Raw genomic sequence first — 20,171 nt, forward strand, 5'->3', positions numbered from 1 at the left:
GCCTCATTGCTGGTTTTTTACAAAAAGTATCTGACTTTAATTTAATTGAATTTCTGTACAACAACATTATAAAAGAGTTCGTTGTTACTACTGGACTTCCGATGTCGTCGTTTGAAATTTGTGAAGTCATGTGACTAGTAATGCAAATGGTGAGTACTGGGTCAGGTTTCATCTACGCGGTAGATTTGTCTTGTATGTCAGTGGATTAACGACATAACAATTATAATACCGTTTGAGAAAATAAATTATTTTGCTATTGATTTCATTCAGGTATGAGTCAATATAGCATAAATTAATTTTTTTTAGGCCCACTGGTAAGCGACTACCGTAAGTCACTACCACACGGCGGCGACAAATTTCAAATTTTTGATATGCAGTTGCAATGACTCCACATCCCAAAATAAACGTTCAAATATGAAAAATGGGGTGGGAATATTCAGAGGAAACTTGGATTAGCAAACGGACTGCTATTCGTTTTAGCCAAATTTGTAGTCCAAATTGTTGAATCTCAGAGCTGAAATGAGAAATTGTCGTCCCTTGTATTATATATTTTAAAAAAACCCGATATGAGCCCCTTTATAAATACAGGTTTGGGGACTGGTTTACAAATTACATCCATGCCAACCATTATGCTTTTGGCAAATCATTACACTTTTTTTCACTAAATTATGCCTTACACATAAATGTATTCAGATTAAGCGTTTCAGTATATTCCACTCCAAAAAAATATATAATTTATTTTCTCATTTTTGTTAACATCCCATTAATTCCACAGACCATATTCTAGAAAAGACGGCTTCTGTGTAACTACGACATAAAAGTACGCTTGTCCGTAGACTTGCATGCACTTTCCTAACAGTATTATGTTCTATTTATAGCAGTTGCCCTATTTCCAAGAAGTAGGCTGGTTCTACTTTCAAACTTTTGACCTCGGTTTCTGTTATTAGAAGCTGTATGGCTTAGTTAGGAGAGAACAGACTGGTTTTCTAACTTGTAATCTTTGCTTGCAGATTCTTTGTTTAAGTTAATAACTGGTACAGAACAAAAATGTTTTTTTAATAATTTCACAGATGGATTAGAAAAGATGAGAAATCGATTTAGAGATGAATACATAGACTACATATTACAGCGTTTCATTCTAGGGCAGCTTCACACCCCTTGCAGGCTGTGTGGAAAGGATTTTAATATTGGTCATGGTGGTAAAACAAAGAAACCTTGAATTAGCTTGTTTTACTAACTCCATTACTAGGGTAACTTCTTTTTTTTACAGCAGAACTAAACTGTGGACACAAATTTTATAAATGCAGAGGGGTTATGTACCAAGTTCTTAATAGAACACAGACTACCCCTAGTGGTAGAAGACTACATTGGTCCTTTCTTCAAACCAATGTTTCCTGATTCCGAAGTTGCAGAAAATATGCATGTGCAAGAACAAAATCATCTAACATTGTTAAGTGTTTAGCAGAAGATACTTCACTTAAAATTGCAGAAGCCATGAAAATTGCGCCGTTTAGTATTGCAACAGACAGGAGTACTGATTATGATGCCAAAAAGTTGTACCCAGTCTGTGTAAGAGACTTTGACAATGAAAAGGGCAAAGTCAGAGTGCTCTTCTTTCATTACCAGAATTAAAATTAGATTCCACTGGAAAAAAATACTTTTTATTTGCTTGATAATGCTTTGAATAAATATAAGTTGGCAGAGCTGTATGGGGTTTTCGGCTGATGCTGCATCAGTGATGACTGGAATTTATAAAGGAGTTGTATACTATATTTTGAAAAATGTCTCCATCATTGTTCATATCTGGTTGTCAATGTCATATGATGCACCATGCTGCAGGAAGGGCTGCTGATAAATTAGAAGGAGAACTCATGAAGTATTAAGTTGGCACTCTACCTGACAATGTACTTCATGCGGACAGAGTTGATTTTTTCATCTTATTTGCCAGCTAAAAGACCCAATAACTGGAAGATATACATTTTCTCTTCTTTGTCTGGTTATGAAAGGAATATTGGTTCTTTACCATTCTAATGCTGACTGTGAGAGATTGTTCAGTATTTGTTAACAAAAATAAAACTGAATTCAGATCCAGGCTCTGTAACCCAGCACTTGGTTCTCTACTGGTGTGCAAAACATTCATAGTCTCAGCTGGTACAAAGTGTTTTGAAGTGCAATATGAGAGACATTTGCTTTTTAAAGCTCAAAGTGTTAAATACGAAAACTTGAAGCAGTAATTGACGTTAAGAGTCCAGAGTGATAAATAAATCATTTTGTACATATGCTCATTGAATTTTTATCATGTTTTATGTGGATTACTCTGTTTCTGCTCGGATTACTCTTTTTGTCCACTTGGATTACACTTTTTCCTTTTTTTTACAGAAAAATAAGTCATTGTTTATATAACATTTCATAATTTTTAAGGTCTTTTGTCAAAATTTAAATAAACTATTTTGAAAATGGATTTTTAACCAGATCATCTTAAGGAGATTAGGTTGTTTAAAAAATCATCTGTGGGATATTATTGGCACAGATATAAATTCAGGGTTAAACTCTTTTCGTTACAAGACAAGAGTCTAATTGTTTGCGTTTATTGTTTTTACTTCCTGTGAGGTGCATATCGATATATATTGCTTTAGAATTCTTTAGAATTAAAGGTTTGAAAGGAAACAAAACAGAATTTATGTTCATTATGTTGTTCCCACTTTGCAACATAATGCAGCAAAATAAAGTTAGAATTTTTATTCTGTACATTTAAATGACTTTACATGCCAATTTATAGGAATATAATCAAACTTATTTTATGTAATACATTTTGTGATTTTTTACATGATCATCTTTTCTGACTTTGATGTTTTTGGAGAACCTTGAAAGAGAAACATCTTTAGATTTAGAAAATGCATGCTTTATAATCTAAAATGTTTTGTAATTCCATTCAGTAATGGTTATATGTGAACCTTGAAAAAAGTAATTTCATCCTGGAAATGACCTGGAAATTTATCTTTAGAAAAGTGTGGGAACCATGGAAAGAAAGCATGATGCGCAGGCGTATTCTCCACTATTTGCTGCGGCAAGTCTGTCAATACACAGAGGTGTTGCAGGTTTTGTTCTTTAACCTTTCCACTATCTCTCCTCCTAGATGTGTGGGGTTTCAAAAACTAGTGCAAGCTGTACTTAAGCAAATACACACACGCACAAATAAGATATGTACAGTTATCTTGAACACGTACATGTATTCCTATCCAATTTCTTTTTAGATGGAGATAGACCAGATGTTTGAGGAGGAAAATATTCAGTCATTCATGGATGGATTAGACAAGTTAAAGTCATGTGATAGAGATCTGGATAAAGTTGCATGGTAGGATACTGACGAGTCTTAATTCAATGACCAGGTTTCAAAACTTAAGTTAGAATTTAATTATAGAGGTTATTTTCTTTTCCTATGTTAATGCCTGATATATTTCATTATGTGGTACCAAAAGCATGATATTTTAATTTGCTCCACCTTCTAAGTTGACAAGATTAAACTCACTTTTTGGCACAACATGCTGACCTCCCACCCCCTTTTCTTTAATTCAGCCTAAGGCTGATTATATAAATATATGTGATTTAAGAAGGCAGTATGATTGGGATAACGTAGTCTGTCACAGTAAATTACATTTTTAGTAATTTTATAAACTATTTGACCCTATCAAAACAATGGATGTCCAATTCAGCAGTTCGTCACAGCAGGTTTGCTGACTATTGTTGTTGTCAAGGAAGTAAGGGGAAATAACAACAGAGACATGAATGGCATTTGGTCAGATTTCTTTGTCAGTGATCAATTTCCCTGTCTGTAATGAAAGCCAGTTTCTGTTTATTTGTTCCAGCTCACAAAGTACTTGTTTGTTTGCTACACCTACAATTTTTGTTGGATTCAGTCAAGCGTTGCATGGCATGATGGAAATCTTACATTTTCGCATATGAAAATATAAGGATAGATTTTTCACATGTGAAAATATAGGAATGAAAAAAAAAAGAAAATGATTTTTCCAATAAGTCTATATTCCAGAATTAGTACATAAAAAAGCTTTTTTTTTACATGAACACCTGCACGCTTCCTCAATAACTCACAGGTTATGGGGTCTGTAAACATCAACCACAGCATAATTAAGTGCATAAGATTCTAATGGAAACAGATTTTGTTAAAATTTACTTCCTTGGGGACATGGGAGGTGCTTTAAATTTTGTTTATACTTGAGAGCTATAATCTCCTTTTATACAGATATTCCTATAATGGATTTGATTATTAATGGGTGTTAGGCCAGAAAATGAATTTTCATGACCAACTTTTAATATAAATCAAGTTGACTTGCATTAGGTAAAAATTTGTACTCAAGTAAATTTGAGTTGCCTCCATCTAAATATCAAAACCTTGCTTGTCCATTGCAAGCCTACACAGTTGAAATACAGCTAGAATTGCACTCATAAACAAATGGAGTGAAATGTGTCAATATGGTTGTACTAGGTAATTCATCAAAATCATCTTAGTTGATAGTATATGGCAAAGACTAATTTGTGCTAATTACAGGATCTGTAGCAGACCTTGTAACTCTTGAAAAGCCTTGAAAAATGAATTTGTTCCTCAGGGCCTTGATTTTCATGAAACTGAAAGGAATTAGTAATTAGTTTTCGTTTTACAGATTTTAATAAAAAGGAAAGAGAAAATTTTAGAAAAAAATCCTAACCAAAACAATCTCTCGCTAAGTTTGTGCAGGAACAGAAATTTCCACATCTGGTCACTGCGCAGTTGTACATTTTGAACTTCCGATTGTACAAAGTCCGTATGTATACGCAGTTTTAATTTGAATCATTTGCACACTTTAAAATGTCTTGCTGCTGATTCAAACTTTGGTGACTAGATGAAGAAAAATATAAAGTTTGGATTATGAGAGGTTTGCAAAATGCAATTTATCCAGAAGAATATTGATTTGCGTGCAATTGGAGAGAGTGCTTTTCGATCACATGCAGCTGGAGAAAAAAAACACCCATTACAGCAAAACACGAAGCCTTCAGCATGAAATCGTTTTTGCCGAAAGAGAACACAGAGATTCAAGTTTTAAAATAGAAACTGTGTAAAGTCTTAATTATGAAATTAGTTCCATCCAATTCTGTTTTTGGATTGAGTGGAAATAGGACAGAAAATAATTGCAATGAACATGATAAATCTAAAAATATAGAATACACCTAAGCTGAGAGAAATATTAATATAATATGAAATGGTTTAAAACATCCATGCAATGTTTTTATATAAGTGATAACGTAAATAAAACAAATATCTTTGTTACTTTTTGTTTCTTTTATGGGGGTGGGTGAAGAAGAAAATCGGGTACGGAAAAAGACATTGAGACAATGACAGCTGGTGTTGATGACTATGCATTGAGATTCATAGGAAAATTTTCTTTATCACGACATCAAATAGTTTGAGGAAAAGTGTTAAGGACAAAATCGCTGAACTTGGAGCTCTTGAAAAACAGCTTGATGACAAGCTACAAGAATTGAAAAATTCACTCAAAAATATTTTGGACTTTGTAATTAGTGACTGTACATTATTCTAATGTCCAGATGTAGGATGTTTAATAATGGGAATGATATCAGTGATCATACTCTTGACTTCATTTTTTATAACAGATTTGCAAGAAATGTTCCTTGTAAGAAGTAATAGTAAGTATTAAGCTGTGTTTACATACAGTTTCATTGATGTATCCTTTAAAATTAATGTAAGAATGCACCTTGAAAAACAGGATCTTAAACCTTGGAAAAACCTTGAATATTTTGAGAGAAATATGCTACTAACCCTGTAATAAATACAATCAGTATATTGCAACTGCACTGTTCCAGAACACTAATATAATGTTTTTAAATTTTTTCTGATATTATTATTTGAACTGTTTACTGCTATGATTTCGTTGTAGTTTTCATGAAAATTTCACACACATACAGATATTCCTATAACGGATTTGATTATTAATGGGTGTTAGGCAGAAACACCCATATATATACATTGTGTGGATAGTCAGAACTGTTAGTTTTAGAACAGGTGATTAAAAGAACTTTGCTAAACTACTGATCAAAATCGGTGAGGGTTACTATATGCAGGTCAATATGTAGGACACGTTTTTGTTAAAAAAATTTAAAATTCATTCTCGTGTTTTAATGAACTTTTTATTCAGTTCACTGTAGAATTGGTATATTGTATGATCCCAAAGTACCCTTTCTCCATAAATGGCTCTTGTCTCCTGGGTTAAATAATTTAGCTTGAGAAGTAGGACATCTTATAGTTAATATTTACTTCTTATACCGTATTTGCTGCCCTATAAGTCGATGCGGAGTATAAGACGAATCAGCAGATTGGGCAAATTTTCCATCCTTCATTTATATATAAGTCGATGCTGAGTATGAGACGAGGCCAGATCAACACCTCAGATTGTGTTTTTCACTTTGTTCCACACAGCATCACGAAATTTATCCTACCTGTAACTAAGTAACCTTTCCAGTCAGGATCATTAAATGTAACTAAAAGTAACTGATTTGTTTCACAAGAAAGTATTTTAAACGTATTATGTACTTTTAGCTACATATAATGATGCTGACCTGAAAATTTATTGAGTTAAAGATAGGATAAAACTTGCAATGCTGTGTGGAATTAAATTATAATAACTTCTGGTTTCATAAATATTAAAAGTCTCACTGTATGCTATTTCAGATTACCAGCAGTAGGGAAATTGCATCATTAATACTAAAATGCATTTTTTGGGAGGGAATACAGAGAGAAGAATGCATATGTATTCCATTGCATATTTCTTTTTGCACCTCGTGATCAAAATCAAAGATGTTCCGATATGTGAAAGAGAGAGAGAGAAAAAGAAAGGTCAGCTCTTCATGGATTTTTTTTTTTTTAAACTTATTGCCCTCGTCTTGCTGAACCTTTTGTCAAAGAGAGAAAACATTAGTAAATGAAACAGTAAATGTAAACTATGAAATACATACCATACTCCTTCAGCATATATTCACAGTAGTTATATCCATATAATCTTCATTAGGTTAAATCCCAAGAATGACCATTTTGCATGCTTTCTAATTTTCTTTGCAAGTATAATGACCTCTCCATTACCAACATTTAAGATTTTGTTTAAAGTGCATGTAGTCTTCCTGTACTTATGCAACAATTGTTTTTGATCCTTGCACATGCTAGATGTACTTTAAATTGCTGTCAGTTCCATCAGCATGTTAAAAAATGTCACTGGCTGAGAAATTTACAATAGTAACTACCAGGCATTTCCTTTGACTGTATGGTACGGTATTCATAACACCCATGGGTATCCTCATTTCTCTATTGGTAGCCTCACTAATATTATCTGGTCTGCAGAACCTTGACCTCAGATAGGTGTTATCTTGGAATGACTGAATACAGCCGTAGCATATTTAATTAGCATGTAAATACCACTACAAAGTCATGTGATTCTTTGAATAATGGAAGTGGAAACAAAAATTAGAAGGAATCGCTTAACTAGTGGTATTAATTGATAATGGAATATGGTACTGCACTTGTACACAAGTAAAATCAGTCATCAGGTGAGTGAACAATACAGATTTACAATCATGAAGACATCTCTGTCTGTCTGTTTCTCTCTCTCTCAGTGGGGCACACGGATTATTTGATCATTAGGTGCAAGAAGAAAATTGTGATTGAATATGTCTATGTCTTGGTTATTCATCTTATAACTTGTAAAATCTAACGCACATATATGTAATTAAATTTAAACAACATATATTACAAAGAACGTACATTACTAATACATGCTGCTTTAGCCCAATTACATCTGATATGTATTAACTTTTAATAATGACAATCATGTAATTGTTTAAAATACACTGTGGAATCCTAGATTTGTTCATACACTATCTCTTCCCCAAAATGAAATAATTTTTGCACATTACTTTTTGTACTCTTGGAGAATTATTTTCCATACAAAAAATATGATAAGCAATTCGGATGACATAATCCATATATAAGTCGATTCGGAGTATAAGATGAACGTAAGATTTTCTGGTCAAAAGTGTCATCTTTTAGGCTGGAAAATATGGCATTTGAAGAAGAAAAAAGGTGCTATTTTGCTTAATAGTTGGAATATTATATTACACCATTCTTTCTCCATGTACTACTGGTGCCATAGGCAAGGAGTATGACATGTTTTGTGTGTGTGTGTGATTTGGATTTTTAATTTTAACGTAGCATTAAAAAAAAATCAGTCACATCGCTACGATGTCTGCATTGTGACAGTTTATAGTGATGTCTAGCACTGGGACATCATGCCGCAGACATATATCATGATGTTCCACCCAGTCACATTATCCAGACACCTGGCCAGCCAGTCCTAACACTAACCTCTTAATGCTGAGCACTAAGTGAGGCAGCTGTTAGTACTATTATTGCAAATCTTTGATATGACTTGGCTGGGGATTGAACCCACGACATCCCGCTTCCGAGTCGGACGCTCTAACCACTAGTCCACTGGAGCAGTTATGATATGTTTTAAAAAACATTATTATTTTATTAGTATTAAACAAAGCCTTTTCCAATTTAATGAATATTTAGAATAAATCGTCACATTCTTATTGCCTCAAACCAATCCTGTTCTTGGTTTATGACCTTGAATGCGACCATTAGGTGAAAAATTGTGTTACTCTTTGCCGAGTCCATGATAGTTGGAAGAACAAAATAGCAATAACTATTATAGCAGTAGCATCTGCATCAACAGTTTGTTTTGGTTTTGGTTAAAGTTTTCATTTGCATATACTTCCTGAACCCTGTGACAGATTTATGTCCTACTGGCATACTTGATTATGAAACTGGGGTCAAGGTCAGAGTCATTGAAAATTTGTGTTGCAAGTTTTGTTAAAGTTTTTTCATTTGTTTATATTTCCTAAACCCCTCTGATGGATTTTATTCATACATAAAATGAATCATTATGAAGCTAAGACAGCTCAGAACATAACATGTACGTCTCTTATATCTTATAGCATTCCTACCCTTGGTATCCCCCTGGTTGAAGCCATCCATAGGATCATTGCCTTTGATGTATTGATTCCTCGTGTTGGGGACTTTTCATTTGGTTCATTATACACAATTCTTTTATAATCTATGAATGAAAAGTGCATTTTTTCTCCAAAAGGGTTAGGTGATTAGTGTCACATTTTGTGCTTCACCAATCTCATTCGACCTGTCCATATCGGTTTGAGATTAAGCTTGACCAACATGGGTATGAGAGAACTCTTGCCTATTGCTTTCCATTGGTTAGTGGTTCTTCCTGGGTTTTTCTTCAGCCAAATATACTGGACACCATGTGTGGCCTATGATGTACTGAAAAACAAACCTCTGTTGTTGGAGGATAAGCTAAATGACAATAGGCAATTATGCTGTTTTTGATTACAGGTAAAAACTACATGCAGACGATGATTTTGTCATGGTTTCTTACCAGAGCTCTTTTTGAAAACTTTGCTTGCCTTGCCCACAAAAAAGGAAAGACAATTTGTCTTTATCTGTTCATCCATTTGTATGTCTGCCCATCCCACATTAGTGATCTATTGCATTTAGGTTAGTTTTTTCTTGTACAGTTTGTAGCATGGTCATACAATTTGTCTTTACCTATCTGTTCATCCATTTGTATGTCTGCCCATCCCACATTAGTGAACTATTGCATTTAGGTTAGTTTTTTCTTGTACAGTTAGTAGCATGGTCATACAACTTTGCGCATGGATGTTTCTGGGTGATTGTAACACCCTTCCACCAAATGCAGGCCATTAGGGCCAGTGTGTTACGTTTCACTGACTTTGGTTAAGTTTTGACACACGAGGCAGTTGTGTCTTATGATGGTTCTATTTGTATATCCACGTCCCTCTGTATTTCACTGTCATATTCTACCATTTAAATGCTTCATATATTGCAGGCGAACTTCGTGTAACCCAGAGGAAGATATTTTGGCCAGTATTGATCCTATGAAAGAAAAACAACTTGCTGAAATGGAAAAGCTTCTCCATGACCTGGAATCAGAAAACAAGCTTCTAAAGGGTGCCATAAAGAGTAGGCAGAATCTGCTGCTAGAAACAAAGGACAAAGTGGATAGACACATGGATAAATTAAGGAGGGTGAGTCATGTAAACATTGATACAGTTGAATGAATTTTTAGAACTATCCCTTCTGTTCAGAAAATGTTTATTTATAGTGGTATATCAGCTATAGGGCCTGAAAATTTTGTTCTTGACTCACTTGTCCAGGACCACTAGGATCCCCATGTCCATACAAGCCAATGGTCAGTCCAACAGCTAAATATGAGATGTAAATATTTACTACAGTGCTGTAACATAAAATGAAAGACAGGAAAAATAATGAAATTAATGCAAATTTGATAGTCAGACAACTACTTTATTGCTTATTTAATCATATTATTATACTAACTTTGACATGGTACAGTTTTCAAACCACATGATCATGCCTTTTATTGGTGAATCCTCCTTGACTCTGTGCTATAGTTAACTAAAACTTAAAATGTCTACAAGTTCCCAACATCAGACAAAATCATTGAACACTCAAATAAAATAGAACACATTTACCATTCAAAGCTCATTCACAGAAACAGATGGGATTGTCTGAGTTTTTTCTGAACTCTTCCACCATACTTTAGATATTCTAACATTGTTGTGGCCAAGTCAGGCTAGCTGGCAGATTGCTTAACATCAGATGAACTTTGCCTTGGCCCTCGACGTGTGTATGGCAACCTAGGCCCTAAAAGTGTATGGGACAAGTGCCATGGTTTCTTGGAAGAAAGCAGTCAGTGTGCAATATTGCCAGGACAAAAATAAACTAGTTCTGGTCCCTCTAACATGGCGAATAACTGGTAGTACAGTCAGCTCTGTAAACGCTCAGGCAATCTGGGTATTGGTGATTGAGAGGGTTATGATTTATTTACTAACAATAATTATGAGTGTTGAGTAGATGAAGAGAGAACAGAGGAAATATTTCTTTTGATCCTTTGATGTTAGAAACAGTGTACAATTTCATAATCACAGCTATTTGTTTGCAAGTAATTGGGTCTTTTCTTCCTTTCAGATATTAATTTTGCTCCAATACGAATATATTTCTTGTCAGAAAAGCATGTATAAGGTTATAAAATTATTTGCAGAGAATTATTTTTAAAACGTGTGTCTGAAATTCTTGTATATGTATGGAATCCGGTTTGATTTGTTGGGTGAAATAGAGTGTTGACATTTGGTATCATTAAAATGCATGAAACCTTTGTCATTTATATGCTGCATTCTGCTTTATTTTATAGCAGTCATATACTCATTTCCCTGACTCAGATTATTTAAAATTTATTTTTTTCATCATTAGCTTATAATGAAAATAAAAAATATCCCAATCTGCTTTTGTCCTCAAACACTTCTAATTTAATTAACAGAAGTATAGAAACCCATTGCCTTAAAGGAAAGAAACTTGTTAGGTGAAGTTTAATCTAGGTCTTGGGTGAGTTTGAAAATGAGCAAGATCCACACACCTGTGATCTATTATCTGATTGGCTTCACATGTCTGGAGGTTCTATATGTAATCCAACATTGATGAAGCATGGATTACATGGTTGCATCATCAGACTCTTGAACAAGTTTAGTAATGAACAAAAGCCATGCACATTAATTGAGTGATTTTGTGTCTGAATGGCAAAGCTTGTCACCACTCTGGGAGCCATATTTCAGAATTATTTTTTAAAATTAAACTTGGAATGTAGACATATATGATCAAGATCTCACATGAGTTAAATAATGAGAGAGCCATGCATTTTAATGAGATGGTCTTGCATCTGACAGGCAGAACCTGTTATCACATTAGAGACTATTTCTGATCTGATTTTGAGTAAATTTGGTAAAATAGACTTACTCATCAAGAATATAGGTAAGTATAATTATGAGCAAGATCAAAACACACTGATGCATTAGGTTGGCTGAGATTGTCAACACCTTAGTGATTATTATTTATGAGATTTTTATTGAACTTTCTAAATAGGCTGCCAAGGTATCTAATGGTTTTATTGTGAGCAAGATTTGCACATAATATTAAAATTCAGTTTAGTTAGAAATAGTTCTCAGTTCAGATGCAATGTAATCAGTTTTTTTTCTCTTTTAACATGCTTCTCTCTCTAAATGACTGCTCCGATGGCCTAGTGGTTAGAGTGTCCACCTAGGATGCAGGAGGTCGTGGGTTCGATTCCTGGCCGAGTCATACCTAAGACTTATAAAAATGGTACTAACAGCTGCCTCGCTTGGCGCTCAGCATTAAGAGGTTAGTGTTAGGACTGGTCAGCCCGGTGTCAGGATAATGTGCCTGGGTGGGACATCATGCTACATGCCGGCGGCATGATGCCCCAGTGCTAGACATCACTATAAACTGCCACACTGCAGACATCGTAGCGATATGACTGAAAAGTTGTTAAAGCTACGTTAAAATCCAAATCACACACACACATACTCTCAAAATGAAAGCAAGCTAAATTTACCCATAATGACTATTTAGAATTACTGGTTTGGGGTTACACAGAGTTCTTTCCTTTTAAAACACAGTATGCATATATTTCAATGGAACGATTTTTAAAACTACCCAATTAACACACTTTTGGGATTTCCTTTGGCAGTTTAATTAACAAGAGTAAAGGAACCCATTGCCTTAAAGTTAAAATTTTTGTGGAAGCCATATTGCTTTATACACCACCAATTAAAACTTCATTCATAAATTTAACTTATAATGCTATTTGATGACATCATTTATGAGCATGAGACTGAGCATATTAATTATGTTCTGTTATCTTTGGAATGAATTCTGTCAGACTAAAGTAAAATATGTAAAAAAAAGATGTGATTTAAAGTTTGGGAGATAGCTTACATAGCTTGTTTTCTTAAAATCGAATCTAAACCTGCTTAGTGAAGTGGTCAGTTGCTGATTTATGTAAGCTAGGTGAGCAATATCAGTTCTGCTTGGGTCTCTTGTTATAGAATCTTTACATGCTCTCAACATCCCCCCAGCAACACATAAAGTATGCGTAATCAGCCAGGGCTCGAATTTAACACAAATTTCTTTGTAGCCAGAAGGACTAGTATGTTGAGAAATTTACTAGTCCTGTTCACAAAACAATGTCAAACAGCTTTCATGTAGGTTTACCGATTCAATTTTAAAGTTTGAACAACCCGCAACAAAACTGGACGTTTTGTGCGTGTGTTTGTTTTTGTGAATTGCGTACACCAGTTACATCCCATAACGTTCCTTTCCTCATCATAATTCAGCCATTCCCTGTCTTTTGTCCATTTCTTCTGAAATTTTCCATTATGCTTTTCCCCATCATATGAATTATTCCTCATCATTGTCATTCAACTTTTGCTTTTTTTTCCGGTGGCTGAACACCTTCTATCAAATGTAACATTTTGCCTATCTTATAAGGAGGGAATTGTGCCTTGTTTTGAAATACGAGATGTTATAGGATAGCTGACGCGAATTATTTAAAGCAAGGAAAGGAATGGCACAGTGTCCTTTATATAAGAAAGTCAGAGCAAGAAACACGTTTCAAAACATGTCTTTGCCCCCTCCCACATTTAAATGGACTCTCCCTAAAAAGACTTGACTTCAGCGGATGTTCTGCATGATCAAAGCAGTGGCTATTGTAAACACTGTTATAAAATATTAGCATCAGATGATAGTGTTAATTTCAGCTTGAAAAAGGTGTGTTTCCATCAAAAAATCCATCTGACACTTGGCGCATTGTATTTAACAGCTCCAATTACAGTATCATAAGTCATAAGTTTGGTAATTGTTCCTAATTAATCAGACCTCAGTGTATTGTTGAAATTAATAATAAGGCAGAAAATTTTTAAATCTTAAATGCCAATGCTCAGAGATTTTAATTCCCAACAAATGTACGGCATTCTGCTTGGATATCTCCACGTGTATTCAATTATTTGTTCATTCTTGTAAGGGAAAAATATAAAAACTATTCTTATCATCATAGAAAAGGTAGCTGTATGGAAAGGATGTGTTAATAACATAATCGTAATAAATTGATCTAATTCTTATAATATTACGATGGAAATGTAAAATATGTAGTTTCCTGTTTGTGACTGTTGGAGCGTTTGGATAGCGAGCAAAAAAAAGAACCTTAAACAAAAAAACGTGCAAACTAATTTCTTTGAATAGTTTTTGCCGTGTTCTTTTGTGTGGCATACTGCTTTGTAGTTACTGTGGTCGAGTGAATAAAGTGTGATACCGCATCATTTTTTCATTTAATTCATTATCAGATTAATTAGGATCAATTACCAAATGTCCGTTGCTAAGGACGGGACCATAATTTGCGCTGTTAAGTGAAATGCACAAAATCGGATGGATTCTTGTTATAGAAATGCACCTTTCCGAGGCAGAAATTGACTTCATCTTCTCATGCTAATATTTTATGACTGTTTACAATGGCCACTGCTTTGATTCTACAGAACATCTGCTAAGTCACGTCTTTATTAGAGAATGGCATAAACAAAAGCCAACTATTGGTAATCAAAACTTACTAGCCCATCGGACTGTTAACATTATGAAAGTTACTAGTCCAACAGGAAATCTGCTAGCCTTGGGCTAGCGGACTACCACTAATTTCGAGCCCTGGTAATCAGCCTGTGTAAAAAGATTATGCCTTCGTACCATATATACTCACATATAAGCTGGTTCACGTATAAGCAGACCCCCCAGACTGAATAGGTATAAACACTGAAAAGTGCATGACCCAAATATAAGCCGACCCACAACTTATATTAAGATAGATTGCATGTATATTTCTCTCGGGTTGGCATCTATGATTATTAAAAAGGAAATGGTATAAACTTGTTTGAAAAGTAATTTATTTAATTTTTTGTTTTCTTATTATTTCTGCCTAATTTAGATTTGTGTATAACTTGATTGAACAATGACAAGAATTGAGCATTCGCAAGTTGCTGTAACACTACATCTCCCTTATGACTAATTTATTGTTTGTTTATGCATTATTGGATTGGATATTTTATATCAGTGCACCAGTAATTACAGTTTTATTTTGCCTTGAATTGTAAATACCTGACTCATTAAAATGTGATCCCAGTATGACAAAACAGCGAACAACAAAGCGGTTTGATTCAACGCTTGCAATTAGGCTACTGAACATATTTACATGATGGTGCTACTCCATGTACATTGTAGGTTTAAAAATTTGCTGAATGAGGTACATCCCTTGCGAGTCGATTCATCGGCACCACTGCACTAAACTTTAATGATATCTCCAAAATACAATAATGAAGTTTCAGAAATAATGCTTCAAATAATGCTTCAAAAATTATGCTAATCCCGTAAAAGCTGAGTTGTAGTTTGTTTTGATGTAAGTGACCTTACACCATATCTGTCAACTCTCACACCGAGAGGAAAAAATAACTCCCGATTTTTAGGGTCCGTTCATGCCAACCTCCCAATTTCATAATATCTCCCAATTTTTGCAGAGAACTCCCGATTATTTCATTATGTCTTCGATTTTCATTTATCCTTGAAAAGAAAAATCCTACATAAATAGATGTATCATAGGCAATCCATGGAAGCCATTTTCTGTTGTATCACCTGTGAATATTGTTGTGACAAAATAATTAATTTACTAGAAAGAATTCACTTTTTCAATAAATAGAATGTTAAGTTTAAACATTATTCACGTAAATTTATGATTTTATTTTACCTCTACAAGTATAGAAAAATCAGAAAATAAACCAGAACAAAAAATAAACCACAACAATAAAATTGTTCACAATTAATTTCAATCCATTGAATGATGTAACTCCATATGCTATAGCGCCATTCCCACCAGAAAAACTTACACCAGTGAACACCTGGCATTTTTTAAAATACCTTATATACGAACGTTAATTACCATCGTCAAATTAAAAGAGGAAATGAAAATATATAACACATAGCATATGTGCTCGAAAACCTAATTCAGAATACATATGTTTTATAGTAAACAATAGTAAATGCCTTCTGAGTTGACAATAAGAAAATAAGGTCGGATATACAACAAGGGGAAAATAGTTGCTACATATATGGTATCATGAGGCTGCCTATTAAGGTACCTTTAGTTCAACAAAATTGGGAATCCTTTACTTGCCAATCAGTTGCTAGTGCTTGTATAACACTCAGTAGTGTAAAACATGGTTTCTTGGAATTTTACGGAGGGCCAGTCGTTTTCACAAAATAGTTGCATCAATAAGCAGGATTAACTTTTAATTAGTCGCGCTGGTTTTCTTGCTTTTTTATTTAAGACTAACCTCTAGCTTTTGTGCAGTTTGGCCACAGCTGACCAGAATATGAAAATAGGACATGTCCTGGGGGTAAATAAGAGGCATCACAGGGAAAAACGGCACATCCTTTTCCGAATTTCACACATATTGGACCCGGAGGATCGGTCAATATTTAGTGAAACCAAGGTTTTAAAAATGCAACAAAAAACATCCCGATTTTAGGTCCCAATCTCCCTATTTTTTAATTCCGTCTCCTTGGATTTTGAAAAGTTTACAAAAGTACAGTAATCATACTAATATTATGGAATGTAAGGCAGTTACACAACAATGTACTGGTATAGTTGCTGGTTAAAATTCCCTCTTAACACAAGCCAGTTTCAGAGTTTTAATGATTAACTAGCCTGTATTGCTGTCGGAAAACGAAAGACAAATCTGGCCAACAATCAACAAAGGAGATGCCAAAACATCAAGCTTTCCATTGTGTGGAAAGTTATGATGTTGTTCAGCCAAAAAGACAAAACTAAAGTAGATTGATGATGAACTTATTTGATTATAATGAGAATTTTAGCCTTTCTTATTACCACTCTTAGTGAACATGTACGTTATGCTGGTTATGTGCCTTGTACAATTAAACATGTGTATCTTTTCATAAATATTACCTCAGTAAATGAAACAGCTATTAAGGACTAGCTGAAATGTTATCTGGAAGAATGCAATTTTGTTGAAACAATAAATCAAAATCTGCATATAATATATTTGGGAATAAATGATAATTTAAATGACGCTTTGCACTGTGTAAGTACTGTACATTATAGTTCAGCCTGGTCTCCTGGATAAACTCAACCGGCCCATAAATTATGAAATCTGCATTTTACCTTGATTTAATTTCCTGTTGGAGAAATCAGAAAATATGCACATGCAAAATAATAACAAAGTCAATCATAGTATTTTATAACAGTTTAATAAGTGTCAGGACACCAAAAATGATTTTTTTTTTACATGCATGTCTTAGGACAGGGACAAAATTATTTTTTCATCTCCCAAGATTTACAGCCATTACATTAATCAACAAAATGACTTAAAAACTGTCAAAGTTAGACATTGGCCTGCGGATAAGCAGACCCCCCCCCCCTTTCTTCCAGGACTTTTTTGTGTGCAAAATTATTCAGCTTATATGTGAGTATATACGGTAAGCACTCTGTATGGAATCCCCCATTTAGGGCCTTGCTTGACAAAGCTCCCACATATTTACTGGGTATAGTTCGACTTCAATCCGATTTGGTTTGTAGATTTATACTGAAGATACCTTAGATAATTTCAATTTTCACCTTTTTAACTTGTGATATGGTGGAGTTACACAATTGTGTGCCCAGTTTGTTTACTTTGCTTTCTGCATTACATTATAATGTTACCAAGGATTATTTGATTTCAATCCAGTTTGGCTCTATATTGATGAGACATTGAATGAGCTTGACTTTCACTGTTTCTTAAGATAATTTGCTGGAGTTATGGCCCATGATTGCCTGTTCTATGATTTCTTATTTTGCTGTTACATCTTTGTTGATGGCTTGGCTGACCTGTATAAAACACACTTGGCACACCTGCCAACCCTTACGATTTTGCCATAAGTCTTACATATATGACCCTTAAAATACCGACTTATAGAAACAAAACACAAATTATTGAAATTGCGGTGAAATCCGGGTGTTGGCTTGTCTGTGTTTGATTCGGATCTGGGTTTTACGTTAGATTTAGTTAGGAAACCAGACCAACTTTGCAGGAGGACAACAAATTCTTTAAAATGCACTTATTTTTTTATGCATGATCAAGCTGTCACATATTCATTTTAAAAATAGTGCCATCAAGTGATACATTTTAAGAATAAAAGGTACAATAGGGCCTCTTAAAAACTTTTAATAGACAATGCATTGATTTGAGTATGACATGTAGCAGGATAGATAATTGCCATCACCATAGCCCAAGTGAAATTAAATTTTTTTGTTAAGGATTATGTCAAGTTGTGAGATAAAAAAATCCCATTGAGCTCCATAGTGCTTGGAACTGCTGTTTGTGGAACTGTAGTGGGGTAATTAAGGTCAAAAATAACTTTACAAACTTTTTAGGCCTTGTTTCACACTTTTGGACTTCTACATGCATGTTTTCCAGTTTGACAATAATCGTAAATGGTATTTTGTTACACCTTACTGAAAACTGGTGTAAATATCTTCTTAGGGTTGTCAGGTCCGACTTTGGCAACAATGCCTTGGACATTAAGATCAGAAAATGGAACCGCATCCATGTTGCTTTTCTGAAATATTACTTAATATTTATCTAGACTGTTAAATGCAAGTCAGCACTAAAATTCCAAACTGTAACAAAGATAGCTTTTAATGACTTGGATTCTGAATGCCAGCTATCATGGGGCGGGGGGCATTTTTCATAATGTTTACTCATATTTGTTTCTAAATTCTATGCCATTACCATACCATCATATACCCATGTCCGTCTGTCCAGACCAGTTATATGACATAAAAAACTTAATTTCCACTAAAATTTTGAACGATTTCACTGAATAATAAATTATGGTAGATGCTTCACATTAAAAAGTCATCTGTCAGGTTAAAATTTTGCCAGAATTGTAATGACTTATGTCCCTAGTTTGACTTGTATATGTACCCTTTAACTCCATCATATTTGCAGGGGAATCCATAACCTATGGACACTTTTATAGTTTTAATTTGTTTCTTTATTAAACCTGGAATAATGCCACAGATTAAGAATAAACTATTTACATATTGATTTCTCTTCATTCCAGGTTGTTGAGGTAGAGAAGATGATCCCGACACAACAGTTTATTGATTTTGTAAATCTGTACACTGAAAGATAAAAATAAATATATTATTCAAGTATGCACTATTTACAGATTTGGTGTACAATATGTGTCATGTGGCCTGACACGTTTATATTTCTTAATGAGTTTTAGCTCTACTGTTTATAAACCATATGAGCTTCCGGGATGATTTGTCATCCATCTGTCCATTAGCACAAGTTTGTTATTACTACCTTTCCTAAACTGCTTGGAGGATTGCCATAAAACTCTACATACACATTTGAAACTTGGTCCTAATTGAAAATAGTGCTGCTTGAACATCCAGTATGGCCACCACAGCAGCCATGTTGAAAATATTGGTATTGCTACTCCTACTTAACGGAAAGTGAAATTGAGACGAGGTTTTCACCGGAAGACTTTTTATGAAAATGGTTCCAGTTTGATGTAGAATATGGTCACCACAGCAGCCATCTTAAAACTAAGTTGTTGCTACTCCTCCTAAATGGATGGTCATAATAAAATGGGATTTTCACTAAAAGACCTATGATGTCTAGTTGGTCTTAAATGAAAATGGTGCCAGTCTAATGTCCAGTATTGCCATCATGGCAGCAATCTTGAAAATCTCATTATTGTTACTCCTCCTGAATGGAAAGTTGTATTGAATGGGTTTTCACTAGACTTCTTATATGCATGTTTGGTCGTAAATGAAAATGACACTGATCTGACACCCAATATGGTTACCATGGCAGCCATTTTGAAAATGTTATCGCTACTGATGGAAAGTTATATTGACATGTGGTTTTCTTCAGAGGCCTTCTTATAATGTTGAGTTGGTTCTGAATGAAAATGGTGCTGATCTGATGTTGAATATCAGAGATGGTTTCAAAACTGCACTTGAAAGGAAGAAATGGTCTTATCCTTAATTCTTTGACATTCTTATTGCTCTTTCTGAATGTCAGTCCCTTTGAGG

At 34.3% G+C, this 20,171-nt stretch overlaps 1 protein-coding gene across 1 annotated transcript in view; it reads left to right on the forward strand.

The window, feature by feature from the left end:
* Nucleotides 1–19,280, forward strand: part of LOC149800963 (uncharacterized) — a 30,784-nt gene extending 11,504 nt beyond the window's left edge. Inside the window, exons 3-5 of the mRNA XM_089955044.1 lie at nt 3,255–3,355; nt 9,987–10,185; nt 19,187–19,280. Of these exons, the coding sequence (XP_089811170.1) occupies nt 3,255–3,355; nt 9,987–10,185; nt 19,187–19,258 (372 nt within the window). The 3' untranslated portion in view covers nt 19,259–19,280. The remainder of the gene's footprint in view (nt 1–3,254; nt 3,356–9,986; nt 10,186–19,186) is intronic.
* The last annotated feature ends 891 nt before the right edge of the window (nt 19,281–20,171 follow it).

Source organism: Sinohyriopsis cumingii, chromosome 4 (assembly GCF_028554795.1).
Source record: "Sinohyriopsis cumingii isolate HCF-2022 chromosome 4, ASM2855479v2, whole genome shotgun sequence".
NCBI lineage: Eukaryota > Metazoa > Mollusca > Bivalvia > Unionida > Unionidae > Sinohyriopsis > Sinohyriopsis cumingii.